This window comes from Euleptes europaea, chromosome 2 (genome assembly GCF_029931775.1).
Source record: "Euleptes europaea isolate rEulEur1 chromosome 2, rEulEur1.hap1, whole genome shotgun sequence".
Classification (NCBI taxonomy): Eukaryota; Metazoa; Chordata; class Lepidosauria; order Squamata; family Sphaerodactylidae; genus Euleptes; species Euleptes europaea.
In genome coordinates this window covers 124848528-124865874 of record NC_079313.1, presented here as the reverse complement: position 1 = coordinate 124865874, position 17347 = coordinate 124848528, and the positions used below count along the sequence as shown (strand labels likewise).

Genomic DNA, 17347 nt, shown 5'->3' with positions numbered 1-17347 from the left:
GGGGCTGAGAGAGTGTGACTAGGCCAAGGTCACCCAGCTGGCTTCATGTGGAGGAGTGGGGAATCAAACCCAGTTCTCCAGATCAGAGTCCACCACTCCAAACCGCCGCTCTTAACCACTACACCATGCTGGCTCTCTAGCCAGCAGGAAGGCAGGTCCAGGACCCTAGGGGGTCACTTAAGTCAGCTGCAACTTGATGGCAAAACAAAAAATTTTTTTTGCCATTTAGCCGGATCTCGAGAAATCTGGGAAGCTCAGCAAGGTCGGCCCTGGTTAGTACCTGGATGGGAGAACACCCAAGAAAGTCCAGGGTCGCGATGCAGAGAATGGCAAACCACCTCTGAACGTCTCTTGCCTTGAAAACCCCACGGGGTTGCCGTAAGTCAGCTGTGACTTGACAGCCCAAAAAAGGGGGAAACAAGCAACAGTCCCATTACACATTTAAATGTTTAGGCTTTCAGGGAAGGGACAAGAGAAAATAGCGGTTGAGTGTAAAATGAGATGCCCCCCAACAAGTCCTTGCAGGTCCCCCACTTGTGGATCATATTCCTGACACCACAACAAGGGCTACTAGAATGGCTCTTGAAATGGCTTTTAGACACCTTCATTTGCCACGATAAATGGAGCCTCTATGTGCAAAGGCTGTGTACCCTGCAGCAATAGATGTGAGAAACAAATATCTTTTTAGCTTCCCAAAAGCATCTGTCTAGTTGGAAACGGAATGCTGGATGCTTGGTCTGATCCAGCCTCACATGAACACATGAAGCTGCCTTCTACTGAATCAGACCCTCGGCCCATCAAAGTCAGTATTGTCCACTCAGACCGGCAGCGGCTCTCCAGGGTCTCAGGCAGGGGTCTTTCACATCATCTATTTGCATGGCCACTTTAACTGGAGATGCCGGGGCTTGAACCTGGGACCTTCTGCATGCCAAGCAGATGCTCTGCCTCTGAGCCACAGCCCCTCCTCTTCAGCTCTCTAGAGCAGTTTGGTTTAGAGTATTTAAAATAAAAAAAAATAAGGGACTCCCAGTCAATGAAAGGACGTCCCTTAAAGCGAATCGGAGGGGCATCTGGGGGCGAGCCGGGTTAAGACACTAATAGCTACATCTGCAACTGGATCAGCAGGGGGCTGCTCGCTAATGCTAAAGCTCTCCTTCCGCCTCTCCCCGCCCCGCTCTTTTCCACACCGAAATCTACAGGCGCGCTGGGTTGGTCCAACTGGATCGCTCCACTCCGCTTTCCCGTGCGCTCCCCCCTCCCGTTTGCAAGCGGAGGTCGACGGTGCAAGCGCCCCAGTTCACCGAGCCCCCGAAACCGCTTCTCTCGCCGAAATGCATCGGCTTGGTTAACCCCCAAGCACACCGGAGCAATAATAATAATTAATAATAATAATAGTGATTATGGTGATGATGATGATAACGATGATAATAATAATAATTAATAATAATGGTGATGATAATGATGACAATAATAATTAATAATAATAGTGATGATGGTGATGATGATGATAACGATGATAATAATAATAATTAATAATAATGGTGATGATAACAATGATAATAATAATTAATAATAATAGTGATGATGGTGATGATGATGATAACGATGATAATAATGATGATGATGATGATGATGATAATAATAATAATAATTCGGTTTAGCCGGCTTGCTGGGGAGGGCGGGTTTATAAGTCTTAAAAATAAATAAATAAAATAAAATAAATATTCCCCCAAAACTACTTAGATCCGAACGGAAGCCCTGCCCGCCTGCATAGAGGACGACTGCCAACGAGGCACAATCTCCCTCTGTCGGTGCGTCGAAGCCTCGCACCGGTTTTCCCACTCCCCGGCAGCGTTTTGCTTTGCAAAAAAAAAAGAGAAGGGGGTGGGGGGAGAGACAAAATCTGGGCATCTTTGTCTTTAAGAGGCAAGGCTGGGGGTGGGGGAATGGGCGTGGTTAAGGGCTGGGCCGGCCCGCGATTGGGCGGCGGGGCAGTCATTCCCCCGCCCCTCTCTCCCCGACTTCTCTTATAGATTTCTTTCTGCTCCCTCCCCGCTCCGCTCGCGCTTCCCCCTCCCCTCTGGAAAGGGCAGTTCCAGTCTAGCGCTGACGTCACCCCGTCTGTCTGCTCCAGCCTCCTCCTCCCTCCCTCCCGTATGAAACTGAATCTCCTTGGACTTGAATGAGGAGCGGAGCGGTGCGGGGAGGGGGGAAGGGAGGAGTGGGGAGGGGGGGAGTTTCTAAGATCTTGCCTGGGCAGGCGAGAGAGGGAGAGAAAGAGGGAGACGGAAACAAAGTCGAAGGTCTCCTTCCAACCCCGGCTCTGTGCGAACTTCTAGGTCTGGAGGGGGGAATGGGAGGGGGGGGAGGAAGGAGCAGATCTTGAGAGCTGAGATCCCTTGCTAGCCTTTCCTATTCGAATTAAAAAAAAATTGCAATTTTTTTTTTTGGAGGGAGGGTGTTTTTTTTATTTTTAAAATGCTTTTTTTTTAAGTTTCTGGGTTTCCGTCCTCCTCCTGCCCTCTAAGGAGAACCCCCCCCCCCGGCTTTATGTTATGCTGCCCGGAGACCTTTTTGGGTCTTCCCGTCCCTTTGTTCCTGCTACTTTTTTTTTTTTAAATGTATAACTTGATGGGTCTCAACGGCACCGCCGGAGTCAACCAGCCGAATGTCTCCTGTACATGCAACTGCAAACGGTCTTTGTTTCAGAGTATGGAGATCAGTAAGTATTGCGATTTATTACATTTTGCTTCTTTGACCACCCCTCTCTTCCCCCCCCCCAAAAAAAGTCTTTTATTTTATTTATTTTTAATGGGCGGTGGGGGGGATTTTCTTGGGAACGACGAGGCGCTCCGTTGACTGTTTCCTTGGGAGTTTGGCAATCGGCTTGGTCGCTCGCCGTCGGTTTCCTTGCATGGTTTTAAAGGGGGGGGGAGAGAGAAGAGGGGTCGTTGGTGGGTGGTTGCCCGTGTCTTGCTGTACTCTGAACCTCGGTCTCCTCTTTGGCCAAGGGTCTTGAATCTGCGCCTGTTCCCCCCCCCAAAAAAAACTCGGTGCGTTATGTTAACGTGAATGCCCTAAAGTTAAAAAGTTTTTAAAAATGACTCTTTTAAAAGAAAAAAGCACGCTCTCAAGTGCACACTAGAAAAAATATCCCGAATTTTAGAATTTTTTTCTGGAGAGGGGAGCGGGCTTTTCGGCGTCTCTCCGCTTTCTTAAAGTTGCTTTTCTTTTCTCGGAGTGTTCAGAGATGAACTTCGTCTCGGACATCTCTCCCCCCACCCCCCGGATCGTTTTAATATTGCGCTTGATCGGAGTGGAGGGGGGCAGAGAGTCGCTTGGATCGACTGACCCGCGTGTCACTTGCGTTAGATCTATGCATCTAAAGGGGAAGGGCGGAGGGGGGGGCTTGGAGGCCAGTTCCGTGGGCTGGGGGGGTCGTCTCCCTTTGGGGGAAACGGAGAAGGGGAAAGGGTCACCCGGGGCTGGGCAGAGGGACCCTAAGGTGCTGAGTCTGATCGCCCAGAGGAGCTTTTGTCTACTTCCGAAGCCAGACGGGGGAACAGCTTGCTGGGGCTATTTAAAGCACATGCTCCGGTCGGAGAATCCCCGAGCAACCCCGGGAGCCTTTTGCTCCCACGACGCCTTCTCCGCCTGGTTTAATAGCCGCGCCAGCCTTTCCATCGCCTCGCCCGCCCCGTTGCGATCTCTTTCCCTCTGACCCCATGCAAATCGGGACCCCCTTCCTCCTCAACCCCCCCCTCCTAGACTTGAAAACACCTTAACCCTTTCCAGTTTACTCAGAAAAACACCCAAGCCTTTTATTGTTCTTGTCAATATTGAATAGCCTCTTTCTCAAGACCTCTTAACGCCGGGATGAAGGCCCTTTGGACAAATGCAGCCCTCTAAGGCGCCAAGTAGAACCTCCATGTTCTGAGGCAGTCTGTCTATCAAGGGACTTGATAGCAAGCGTTGGCCTCCCTGCCCTTGCTTGTCGGTTCCCCGAAGGAATCTGCCTAGGCTGTTTTGGAAGTGAAGGTTGGACTAGACGGAGTTTTGATCCGATCCAGAAGGGCTTTTCTTATATCTTTGGCTTTCTACACCGGTTTGTACTCCAAAACATTTAGCCAGCAGCTGCCTTGAAGGAAAGTAGGGGGGTATCGGAGGCATTAAGAATTGCTTTGTGACACACTCCCCTGGTGAAGTAAGATAACAGTTCAGGAATTAAGTCGTCTCACTAGTCTTGTGTGTATGTGTGTGTGTTTGTGTGTGTCTGCAGGGAATGCAAATGCTCCGTCCAGCAAGCTAGAATCGGTGACTATAAATAGCAATCACTTGGTCTGAGAAGTAGATTACAGATCTGTCTAGCCTTTGGGAAACGCTAAGTCAGACAAAACTCCCCCCCCCCCGCTGTGTGTCTATAAAGTTTTTTTAAATCTAATTAATTAAATGTAACCATCCTCGATCTTATGATATATCCAGAAATAGCATAAGTCCAACTTCCTTGAAGAAGGTGTGTGCAGGGATATTGTGTATGGGGAAGGGTAGGTAGTCAGCTAGGGGAGAAAATGATGGCATATCTTTTTTAGCCTCATTGTAAAATGTTCCACAATGGAGTGGGGGAAGCATGAAAGCATTAAGCCATAGAATATTGTCGTTTTCTCTTTGACTCCATAATATTGTGCCCCTATATCTAACCCATTCCCAACTCTTTTAACATAGAAAGTGCTGGGAGACCCCAAAGTCCATAATATTTTTAATACTTGCGCTTCTGCGATGAGTTGAGCTGATCGCTGCCTTCCTCCCCCTCCTACCCACCCCTCCTTTTTCTGTGCATGTGGGCAAGCTGGTATTTAAACATCACGAAACCTGTGCATAGCGCATAGGGTATAAGCTGTACGTGGCTACATCCTCATTAATTCTGAGCATGCCGGTGCCCTTGCGGTGGCTACGACCCCACTAGACATAGCGGGTCTGTCTCCTTCTAATGGTTGGGGGAAGGGGGGTCTTCCCCCCCTTTCTGGTGGGAATGGAGGTGTCACATTATTTCACTTTAAAATCTGCAAATTAAAAATCAATGTCCATGGGAAAATGTGATTATCTCGCTAAATAGTGCAGCAATTAAAATGGATTTCTCTTTCCCACCCCCATCTCAGCCCTGATCTTTAAACTGTTTTGGCTGTGTCTTTGGGTTATTTACAGCGTTTATGTGCTGCAGTGGGGCTTCTGGCTACCCTGTAATGTAATGTCAAATATTCCTGCCCTTCTATACATATGTGTGTATGTTTATTCCCTTTTCAAATTCATCACTTTTATTTCAGTCTCTTCCTCTCGGCTAATCAGCCGTAATGATGTTTTGGCTGACACCGAAGCAGCCCTGTTAATTTACTTGTCTGCTCTTCCAGACTTCATTTCTCTCTTCAGACGGAAGTGATACTCAGGGGGATTTGACCCACCAGGTTAGCATTGGTATCAAGGCATTCAAATATATATATATAACACATGCATTCTTGCACTAGGGCTGGGTGCTAAAAGAGAAATAGGAGAGGGTCTGTTGAGCCATCTTGTTTCTATATAGCTTCTTTAATTTCTGTAAGAACTTTTTTTTTTGGGGGGGGGGGAGATCATCTGGGCTGTTTCCTGTTGGTAAATCCTCCCTGTCTGTTCTTTACTGATGATCTTTATGCAAGCAAGCATCTGTTTCTTTAACAGACCCCCCCCTTCTACCCAGAGTCAACTCTTCTAGCTAGATTGTTGTACTTGTTTGGGAGTTCTACAACAGCTATGTTTAAAGCAATATTCAAGCAGATAGGGCTAGATTCGGGTTTGATTTTTAAATACTGTGCGCTGTCATTGGGATTTAATGGCAAAATCTAACTCGGGCTGTAAGGGTGCCCAAGAGAAAGCCTCGTTGAACTCAGGTGGGTTTATTTTCAAGTACAGATGCTTGCAGCAAGCTTGGGTATTGTATATGGTCATATAAGTCTTCATATGGCATACCTACAACGGAGCAAAATTTCCCTTTCATACCAGTTAGGTATGAGTGCGTAGAAGGTAGTGGAACGAGTGTCTTGTAATGTGGATGCAAAGTCTGGCTCTCTTAACTACTTCGTGTCTTCCTGGACATATCCAACAGCAGCACGTAGTATTTGGGAGTTTGTCTGGTCGCTTAAGAATTGAGCCCGAACTGAGCCCGATCCAACTGGGAATGAGGGCGGAGTATAAATATGAATTTTTTTTTCAAAATTCAGACAACTAAAACCTGACATCATTGAAATTTAGCTTAAGCCTTTATTCTGTGTGCAGATGCAACTGGATATCTTTTCCATATCCATTCTATTCTGAGAATGTGCAACCAGATTTTTTTAAAATTAAGGTTGTTATTACTAAATAACTGGTGATTCTTGATTTGAGCTGGGTACATAGTATGTGTGATTAAACCACCTCTCTCTTGCTTGACTTTAAAAGTGAACTGTTGAAGTCAGCCTCGAAAGCCATTTTTCATTCCAGAATTAAGAAATTGTTTTATTTTTCTGAGCTTTAGACACATTGTTATAAAAGCATTATTTTAAAAAATCAGCGTAGTCCAAATCTGTTCTTAACTTCCTTGTGGAGGAAGGAGTCTTGACAGCACAGCAAAACTTTCTCGCTTGGAACAATTTGTTCTCTTTCAAATGATTCCTTGGCACTTGGAGAATGGGATTCAGTTTCAAAAAATTGTTCTTCAAGATGTGAGTTGACAGTATTGGGAAGATTCCATTCACTTCTTGATACATTTGGGGCAAAATGCTATGGTAAAACTGGACGGGGAGAGAGAGGAAGGAATTCCTTTTTTGAAGGCTGGATATGTGCATGTATTAAAATCCATAGGGCGTATGTGTGTGCCGTCAAGTCACAGCTGACTTATGGCTACCCCGTAGGGTTTTCAAGGCAAGAGACGTTCAGAGGTTGCTTGCCATTGCCTGCCTCTGTGTGGGCTGAGAGAGTTCTGAGAGAACTGTGACTGGCCCAAGGTCACCCAGCAGGCTTCATGTGGAGGAGTGGGGAATCGAACCCGGTTCTCCAGATTAGAGTCTGCCGCTTTTAACCTCTACACCGTGCTGGCTTACATTTGAGTAAAGCTGAGTAGGATTGGGCTGCACCTTAATTTACAGGAGGACTTATTCCTACTTTCTCAGTGGTGTTTGTTTTTTAGCTGTGTGCCCATCTATAGCAACGTTGCTCTGTGGCTCAGTGGTAGAGCATCTGCTTGGCATCCAGAAGTCAATCCCTGGCATCTCCAGTTAAAGGGACTAGGCAAGTTGGTGATACTGACATTGATGGACCAAGGGTCTGATTCAGTATAAGGCAGCTTCATGTGTTCATGTGTATCATGGATCGGGTCCTTTGAAACATGAACTTTTCCTGGAACTAGAGTTTCCCCTGAAATCTTTAGGGACTGAAATAGCAACCTCCTATGGACAAAGTATATAGTGCTTTTTAATGGCATGTACAGTTTTCTCTTCTCTCTGCATTAGTCTTTTTAAAGGGGTAGAGAGATACTGAGTATAAAAAGCCTTCTGTCGCTTGAGTTCATGTTATAGTTTGCACCCTCTGATTCCAGATTAGTGCATCTTAATTATTTCCTCTCCATTTCCTGTTTCACAATCTCTAATGGGCATTAAAACGGCTATTTCTCCTTCTAAGCATACCCTGAAAGAGTGGAAGGGAGTCAGTATTAACCACTTCTGTCTACCTATAATAGGGACTAGAAATAAGTGTGTTACAGAGTAATGGAACCACATAGAATGATCTTTGGTATACTCACCACTAAGGAGCAGCAAACCCATCTCAAACTAGGGCAGATAGTAACCTCATCCTTGAAATGCTATGGAAGTTGAAGAATTCTATGGAAGGGGTAGAATTCTGGAAATAAATATTATGCTTTAAACAATGTTTACCTTTTTTTAAAGAGCCAAATTTGAATCCAGTAGCACCTTAGAGACCATCAACATTTTCAGGGTATAAGCTTTCGAGAGTCAAAGCTCCCTTTGAGAGAGCTCTCAAAGTTTATACCCTGGAAATCTTGCTGGTCACTAAGGTGCTACTGGACTCAAATCTAGCTCTTCTACTGCAGACTCCTGAAGCTATCTTTTTTTTTTAAAAAAAAAGTCAATCCACACTTAGGTTTAAGGCAAAGACTTTGGGAAGGCTTTATTTCAAAGTGTATGTTTAGACCGAGAAGGCATCCGGCTTCCGTGCGGAAATCTTTGGGTTAGGACGACCAAAAGGCTCCATTCTGCCTTTGGTTTCTCTCCCGCCTTCCCTCCCCCTTCCAAGTTCAAAGTCTTGACTACTGTACAGACCTGGCGAGTTACTCTGACCCGCCATAGCAACCATTCACTGTGATGCTTTCCGAGGCAGCCAGACATCTCTGGTGTGGTCCTAATCAGTCAGACAAAGTGAAATGGGGTCAAGGCAGATCGCGCTGTTGGCTGAGTCTGTAAATAACAAAATCGGTCTGATCAGCCGGGTGAGGGCTTGTGCCCCTTCATTCATGCACTTCTGTTTCCTGCGATTCCTAGACACTGTTAATTCTGTGCACTTATTCTGTTCCATTATTGTCAATGGGGTTTGTTTGTAGCTGCTGAACCTGGGTAGCTTTCAGAGAATGCCTGCTTTCGACTGGGAAAGCTATATTTCCCGCAGAGGAGGAAGAGAGGTCAGTCTGTGTCCTTGTGTGTCCGTGTGCTAGGTTGTACTCCCATTATTCCAGATTAGCGAATCTGTATTATTTCCTCCCACTGTTGCCTATTCAGTCACTGATGAGTATTAAACATTCCACTTTTAAGCATACCTTCAAAAGGTAGGGAGGAATCAATTTTTTCAACCACTCCTGATTGTGTTTACATATAAGGGACAAGAAATGTGTATGAGTTAGAAATCCTTGTAGCTTTTTCTGAGCATTCTTGCTAGAGAAATGGCATTATCTGATTGGTCTGGGAGACATCAAGATGTTCAGGTAACCTGGTATTGGTACCAGAGTTTTCTGTCCTTCTTGCGAGCGGAATGGTACCGGCTGGATATTAGGGGAAATTTTTTTTACAGTAAGAGTTTTTCAACAGTGGAATCAGCTACCCAAGGAGGTGGTAAGCTCCAACTCACTGGCAGTCTTTAAGCAGAGGCTGGACAAGCACTTGTCAGGGATGCTCTAGGCTGATCCTGCATCGAGCAGGGCGTTGGACTAGATGGCCTGTATGGTCCCTTCCAACTCTGTGATCCTATGATTCTATAGGACCAGGTGATATGGAAGACCTCTGCCTGAGACCCTGGGGACCAAGCCCACGAGGAAAGGCTGAGGGACTTGGGAATGTTTAGTCTGGAAAAGAGGAGGTTGAGGGGGGACATGATTGCTCTCTTTAAGTATCTGAATGGCTGTCACTTAGAGGAGGGCAGGGAGCTGTTCCTGTTGGCAGCAGAGGACAGGACTCACAATAATGGGTTTAAATTATGGGCGGAGAGGTACCGGCTGGATATTAGGAAAAACATTTTTACAGTAAGAGTTGTTTGACAGTGGAATCAGCTACCTGGGAAGGTGGTGAGCTCCCCCTCGCTGGCAGTCTTTAAGCAAAGACTGGAGAAGCACTTGTTAGAGATGCTGTAGGCTGATCCTGCATTAAGCAGGGGGTTGGACTAGATGGCCTCTATGGCCCCTTCCAACTCTATGATTCTGTGTTCTATGTTATCCTGCCATGGTAAACTTGGACAACTGAGATGTCCACATACTTAATGTCTGGATAATAGAGGAGCCTCTACTGTGGTTTTTTTAAACGTGTTGCTGTGGTGATTGTAGGTGCAAGTTAAGATCAATTTAATGATGTTGCTTAAGTTACAAAGGAACCATACTCAGCGTGATGAATTGTCCTTTTTTTTGCCATTTTAAGGAAAGATGTGTTTTTTTCAGTGTATGATTTAGCAGAAGACGGTTATGGTGTGAGATACCAAAGCGAAGGTGATGATAGAAGCCACTGCCAGCTCCGTCTCACTTCCCTCAGCCATTCTGTCTCTCAGCCAGCTTCCCCTGTGCTCCTGTCTGCCTCCTCTCTGATATGGGGATATAGGGTTGCCAACCTCCAGGTAATGGCTGGAGCAAAAAAGGCACGTTTACTATAAAAGTCAAGCTGAGAGAAAGTATAGTAAGGGCTCTATAAATGACATACAAACTCTTATTCTATAAGCCAGTGAATTTAGTGACAAAAGTGAAAAAATTACATACAATCTAATAAAGGAAACTTATGAAAATAACTATGAGTACATGTGAGGCAATACAATACAATACAAAAATATATTTTTTTGGCTTATCTCATTCAATGACTTATTAGTCTCTTAGAATTTTGTACTGTTCATATGCTTATTGTTCCCTCAGGAACCGGGAGAAAGATGATGGACGATAGGTGGAGAGGAACGCCGTCCGGATGCTTTGCGTTTTCACTACCCCGTGGGCAGCTTCATCAGCTCTCCTTTCAATTGGAGTCAAAGCTCCTTTAAGATGGAAACAAAATAATAACAAATTTCTAAGCTTATTACTCTTTGAACTAGACACGGTCTATAGTACTCAATAAAGAATACAACATCATGTTGGATACAGTGGTAAATACATACCTTCAATAAGTTACCATATTCATATAATCTCTCTGAGGTTAGAAGTTTCACGCGCCCACTGGGCTGCTCTGCTCTTAGCTGCTTAGATGCTTAGAATGCTGGTTACAGGTGTGTGTAATTTATCTGAAGACTCTACCTAAACTGAAACAGCTGTGGTCTTATAAGAAACATGAAAGGTCTATTTCATTGTTTAACCCAAAAGGAAAATAAGACTTTAAAAGATAAATGAAGCGCATTTCTTGTTTAAGCAGTATGTTTTGTATATTTTCTGCATTAAAAGGGTTACCTCTATAAACCCAAATGGTGAAAAAACGCAAGTCTTTTTCATTGTGCTGGTTCTCAATGAAATGAGATGTTAGGGGGGTTTCCAATACTTTCGTTCTAATTCTGGAAATATGCTCACCAATGCGTAGTTTTAGTGGGCGTGTAGAGCTTCCCACGTACAATTTTCCACATTTGCATGTGATCCCGTAAACAGAGTTACAAGTAAGGCAGTTTGAAAAATGTTTAAGCTGGAACCTGAAACCTGAAGTGAGGGAACTAAATTCCTTCAATGGAAGACTTAAAGGGCAAAAGGAACAAGTACCACAGGCATAGTGTCCAACAGGTAAAGACAAGGGACGTCTTATGAACATATCAGAATGTATAAGCTTGTCTCTTAAGGAAGCATTTCTTCTCAGGCCAAAAACGGGAGGATTTGTACAACCCTCTACTCCTGACAAAATATGCCAGTGCCTGTTCACTATGCGTTGAATAGATTGAGAATGCCGACTGTAGGTAAGGGAACAGAATATTCTGTTCTCCTTGATGCTTACTCTAGGTTGAAACATTGAGTCACGGGATCTAAGGTCAGCTTTCATCTTTGCTGCACGTATAATATTATCTGGGTATCCCCGTTCAGCTAGATCTGAATGCAAGTTTCTAGCCGCTTGTTCATAGTCCCGATTTAAGGTGGAGTTTCTCTTCAGTCGAATGAATTGGCTGAAGGGGAGGTTGTTCTTAAGGTGGACCGGGTGGTAAGACTCATATCTTAAGCCTGCATTCTTTGCCATTGATTTCTTATAAGGTTTAAAGGCCAGGGTTCTGTCAGTTCTGACAAATAATTCAAGATCTAAGTATTGTATTTTATCAGTGCTATGAGATCCAGTAAAAGACAAATGTTGGTCACAAGTGTTGAGCCATTGAGTAAATTCTTGAAAAGACTCAATACTGGAAAAGCAAAACAGAAGATCATCCACAAACCTTTTAAACAAAAGCATTTCCTTATAAAAAGGATTGTTATTAAATATATATTGCTTTTCAAAGGAGATCATATACAGGTTTGCCACTGCCGGGGCGCAGGAAGCGCCCATCGCTACGCCTTTGATCTGAACAAAGAAATCAGAGTTGTACCTAAAAACGTTATTCTCAAGAACTATATCGGCTATATCAAGAAGAAAGTGAGTTGGAGGGATTAGATCCTGACGTTGATCAAGACAATCAGCTATAATGTTCCTAGCATCAGTTAAAGGAACGTTAGTATACAAGGCAGTGACATCTAGTGTGGCAAGCACGGCGTTGGGAGGTACATAGAAGCCTTCTAGTTGTTTTATAAGATCCCTAGAATCCTGTAAAAAAGATGAAGTGTTTTTAACAAAAGGTTGCAAATAATAATCAAGCATTTGTGATAAGGGTTCAGTAATACTGCCTCTAGAGGAAATGATTGGCCGACCGGGAGGGTTAACAGCATTTTTATGTAATTTAGGGAGTGTGTAAAAGATAGGTATTTTTGGAAACTTCACTGTAAGGAATTTAGCTATATTGTCATTTATATATCCCAAGGATAAACCTTCTGCTATTACTGTTCGAATCATTTTGGAGATTCTGGATGTGGGGTTGCTAATTAGTCTTTTATAGAATTGGGGATCAGATAACTGCCTGCGGTTTTCGAGATCATAAGCATTGGAGTCCAGGACTGCTATTGCTCCTCCTTTATCAGCCTGTCGGATAATAATGGACCTATCACTGGAAAGGTCATCAATAATTGCTTTTTGAGCTGTTGTAATATTGGGTGGCATTTTCCAATGTTGTTTTTCCAGTTTTTCAATATCTTTATTAACCAAACTCTGAAACGTACTTATCAAATGATTAGAAGTGTTTGGTATAAAAGTAGATTTATTTCTGAAGGGATCAGTCCTGGAAACGGAAGCATTCCCTTTAAAGAAATCACGCAATTTTATGTTCCTTATAAGTTTAAATATATCAATTTTAGTTTGTAGAGAAGAGTAAGGAGGAGTGGGTACGAAACCCAGACCCAGGTTAAGTACCTCAAGTTCCGCTTCAGACAGGATTCTGGAAGATAGGTTGACTACTATCGTTTGTTCCTCTGGAATCCTCGAGGACGTTCTGTTTGAAAAAAGTTTTTTGCCTGTCCTTTGGACCGAAGTTGGTATCCTCTATCCGAGAAATTAGATTTGTTAGAGTCATAAGAGCTGAAACTATCTTGGTCAGACCTAGAGTCATCATTATTATTTATGGGTTTCCACCTGCGTCTGTAATTGGGAGTGGTGGCATCTACATATTCCCAATGGTAAACACGTTTTTTGTCATAGTCGTCCTTGTCTCTATTGAATTTTTTGATTTTAAAGGATTTAATATTAGCGGAATATGATTTTAAATCTGCTTCCATTTTTTCAATTTGATTCTTAAAGTCACTTTCAGATATGTCTTTTCTTATTTCAGTAACCACATTATCAATCTCTTGGGCAACAGCAGATATATCATTAGATGCCTGATCAATAATTAAAAGCATCAAGTCCATAGAACACTTATTAAGTATTGCAGCCCATTTATCCTTGAAAGACGGGTTATCAGCAAAAAGAGCAGGAGCTTTCTGGATACGGAGCCCTCTTGGGATAATCATGGCTTTAGCATAATCACTCAATGAGGAACCGTGTAATTCATAACGAATCTTTTTCTTACTTAGGTTAAATAATTTGTCAAAATCAGGTAGATTGACTGTACCAACATCATGTAAGGAAACCATATTCCTAAGGATTCTATCTCTTTCAGAATTAGAGAATGAAAACATAGAAATCTTTTGAGCCATAGTGCAATTAGGCTAGGCTGGAGCAAAAAAGGCACGTTTACTATAAAAGTCAAGCTGAGAGAAAGTATAGTAAGGGCTCTATAAATGACATACAAACTCTTATTCTATAAGCCAGTGAATTTAGTGACAAAAGTGAAAAAATTACATACAATCTAATAAAGGAAACTTATGAAAATAACTATGAGTACATGTGAGGCAATACAATACAATACAAAAATATATTTTTTTGGCTTATCTCATTCAATGACTTATTAGTCTCTTAGAATTTTGTACTGTTCATATGCTTATTGTTCCCTCAGGAACCGGGAGAAAGATGATGGACGATAGGTGGAGAGGAACGCCGTCCGGATGCTTTGCGTTTTCACTACCCCGTGGGCAGCTTCATCAGCTCTCCTTTCAATTGGAGTCAAAGCTCCTTTAAGATGGAAACAAAATAATAACAAATTTCTAAGCTTATTACTCTTTGAACTAGACACGGTCTATAGTACTCAATAAAGAATACAACATCATGTTGGATACAGTGGTAAATACATACCTTCAATAAGTTACCATATTCATATAATCTCTCTGAGGTTAGAAGTTTCACGCGCCCACTGGGCTGCTCTGCTCTTAGCTGCTTAGATGCTTAGAATGCTGGTTACAGGTGTGTGTAATTTATCCTGCTCTTTTTGCTGATAACCCGTCTTTCAAGGATAAATGGGCTGCAATACTTAATAAGTGTTCTATGGACTTGATGCTTTTAATTATTGATCAGGCATCTAATGATATATCTGCTGTTGCCCAAGAGATTGATAATGTGGTTACTGAAATAAGAAAAGACATATCTGAAAGTGACTTTAAGAATCAAATTGAAAAAATGGAAGCAGATTTAAAATCATATTCCGCTAATATTAAATCCTTTAAAATCAAAAAATTCAATAGAGACAAGGACGACTATGACAAAAAACGTGTTTACCATTGGGAATATGTAGATGCCACCACTCCCAATTACAGACGCAGGTGGAAACCCATAAATAATAATGATGACTCTAGGTCTGACCAAGATAGTTTCAGCTCTTATGACTCTAACAAATCTAATTTCTCGGATAGAGGATACCAACTTCGGTCCAAAGGACAGGCAAAAAACTTTTTTCAAACAGAACGTCCTCGAGGATTCCAGAGGAACAAACGATAGTAGTCAACCTATCTTCCAGAATCCTGTCTGAAGCGGAACTTGAGGTACTTAACCTGGGTCTGGGTTTCGTACCCACTCCTCCTTACTCTTCTCTACAAACTAAAATTGATATATTTAAACTTATAAGGAACATAAAATTGCGTGATTTCTTTAAAGGGAATGCTTCCGTTTCCAGGACTGATCCCTTCAGAAATAAATCTACTTTTATACCAAACACTTCTAATCATTTGATAAGTACGTTTCAGAGTTTGGTTAATAAAGATATTGAAAAACTGGAAAAACAACATTGGAAAATGCCACCCAATATTACAACAGCTCAAAAAGCAATTATTGATGACCTTTCCAGTGATAGGTCCATTATTATCCGACAGGCTGATAAAGGAGGAGCAATAGCAGTCCTGGACTCCAATGCTTATGATCTCGAAAACCGCAGGCAGTTATCTGATCCCCAATTCTATAAAAGACTAATTAGCAACCCCACATCCAGAATCTCCAAAATGATTCGAACAGTAATAGCAGAAGGTTTATCCTTGGGATATATAAATGACAATATAGCTAAATTCCTTACAGTGAAGTTTCCAAAAATACCTATCTTTTACACACTCCCTAAATTACATAAAAATGCTGTTAACCCTCCCGGTCGGCCAATCATTTCCTCTAGAGGCAGTATTACTGAACCCTTATCACAAATGCTTGATTATTATTTGCAACCTTTTGTTAAAAACACTTCATCTTTTTTACAGGATTCTAGGGATCTTATAAAACAACTAGAAGGCTTCTATGTACCTCCCAACGCCGTGCTTGCCACACTAGATGTCACTGCCTTGTATACTAACGTTCCTTTAACTGATGCTAGGAACATTATAGCTGATTGTCTTGATCAACGTCAGGATCTAATCCCTCCAACTCACTTTCTTCTTGATATAGCCGATATAGTTCTTGAGAATAACGTTTTTAGGTACAACTCTGATTTCTTTGTTCAGATCAAAGGCGTAGCGATGGGCGCTTCCTGCGCCCCGGCAGTGGCAAACCTGTATATGATCTCCTTTGAAAAGCAATATATATTTAATAACAATCCTTTTTATAAGGAAATGCTTTTGTTTAAAAGGTTTGTGGATGATCTTCTGTTTTGCTTTTCCAGTATTGAGTCTTTTCAAGAATTTACTCAATGGCTCAACACTTGTGACCAACATTTGTCTTTTACTGGATCTCATAGCACTGATAAAATACAATACTTAGATCTTGAATTATTTGTCAGAACTGACAGAACCCTGGCCTTTAAACCTTATAAGAAATCAATGGCAAAGAATGCAGGCTTAAGATATGAGTCTTACCACCCGGTCCACCTTAAGAACAACCTCCCCTTCAGCCAATTCATTCGACTGAAGAGAAACTCCACCTTAAATCGGGACTATGAACAAGCGGCTAGAAACTTGCATTCAGATCTAGCTGAACGGGGATACCCAGATAATATTATACGTGCAGCAAAGATGAAAGCTGACCTTAGATCCCGTGACTCAATGTTTCAACCTAGAGTAAGCATCAAGGAGAACAGAATATTCTGTTCCCTTACCTACAGTCGGCATTCTCAATCTATTCAACGCATAGTGAACAGGCACTGGCATATTTTGTCAGGAGTAGAGGGTTGTACAAATCCTCCCGTTTTTGGCCTGAGAAGAAATGCTTCCTTAAGAGACAAGCTTATACATTCTGATATGTTCATAAGACGTCCCTTGTCTTTACCTGTTGGACACTATGCCTGTGGTACTTGTTCCTTTTGCCCTTTAAGTCTTCCATTGAAGGAATTTAGTTCCCTCACTTCAGGTTTCAGGTTCCAGCTTAAACATTTTTCAAACTGCCTTACTTGTAACTCTGTTTACGGGATCACATGCAAATGTGGAAAATTGTACGTGGGAAGCTCTACACGCCCACTAAAACTACGCATTGGTGAGCATATTTCCAGAATTAGAACGAAAGTATTGGAAGCCCCCCTAACATCTCATTTCATTGAGAACCAGCACAATGAAAAAGACTTGCGTTTTTTCACCATTTGGGTTTATAGAGGTAACCCTTTTAATGCAGAAAATATACAAAACATACTGCTTAAACAAGAAATGCGCTTCATTTATCTTTTAAAGTCTTATTTTCCTTTTGGGTTAAACAATGAAATAGACCTTTCATGTTTCTTATAAGACCACAGCTGTTTCAGTTTAGGTAGAGTCTTCAGATAAATTACACACACCTGTAACCAGCATTCTAAGCATCTAAGCAGCTAAGAGCAGAGCAGCCCAGTGGGCGCGTGAAACTTCTAACCTCAGAGAGATTATATGAATATGGTAACTTATTGAAGGTATGTATTTACCACTGTATCCAACATGATGTTGTATTCTTTATTGAGTACTATAGACCGTGTCTAGTTCAAAGAGTAATAAGCTTAGAAATTT

The 17347-nt window shown here is 42.4% G+C and overlaps 1 protein-coding gene across 3 annotated transcripts in view; it reads left to right on the top strand.

Annotated features, from left to right (window-relative positions):
* The first annotated feature begins 2611 nt into the window (after positions 1 to 2611).
* Positions 2612 to 17347, top strand: part of PMEPA1 (prostate transmembrane protein, androgen induced 1) — a 100426-nt gene continuing 85690 nt past the window's right edge. For all 3 annotated transcript variants that reach the window (XM_056844475.1, XM_056844474.1, XM_056844473.1), the window contains exon 1: positions 2612 to 2722. In XM_056844475.1, the coding sequence (XP_056700453.1) occupies positions 2620 to 2722 (103 nt within the window). In that variant the 5' untranslated portion in view covers positions 2612 to 2619. The remainder of the gene's footprint in view (positions 2723 to 17347) is intronic.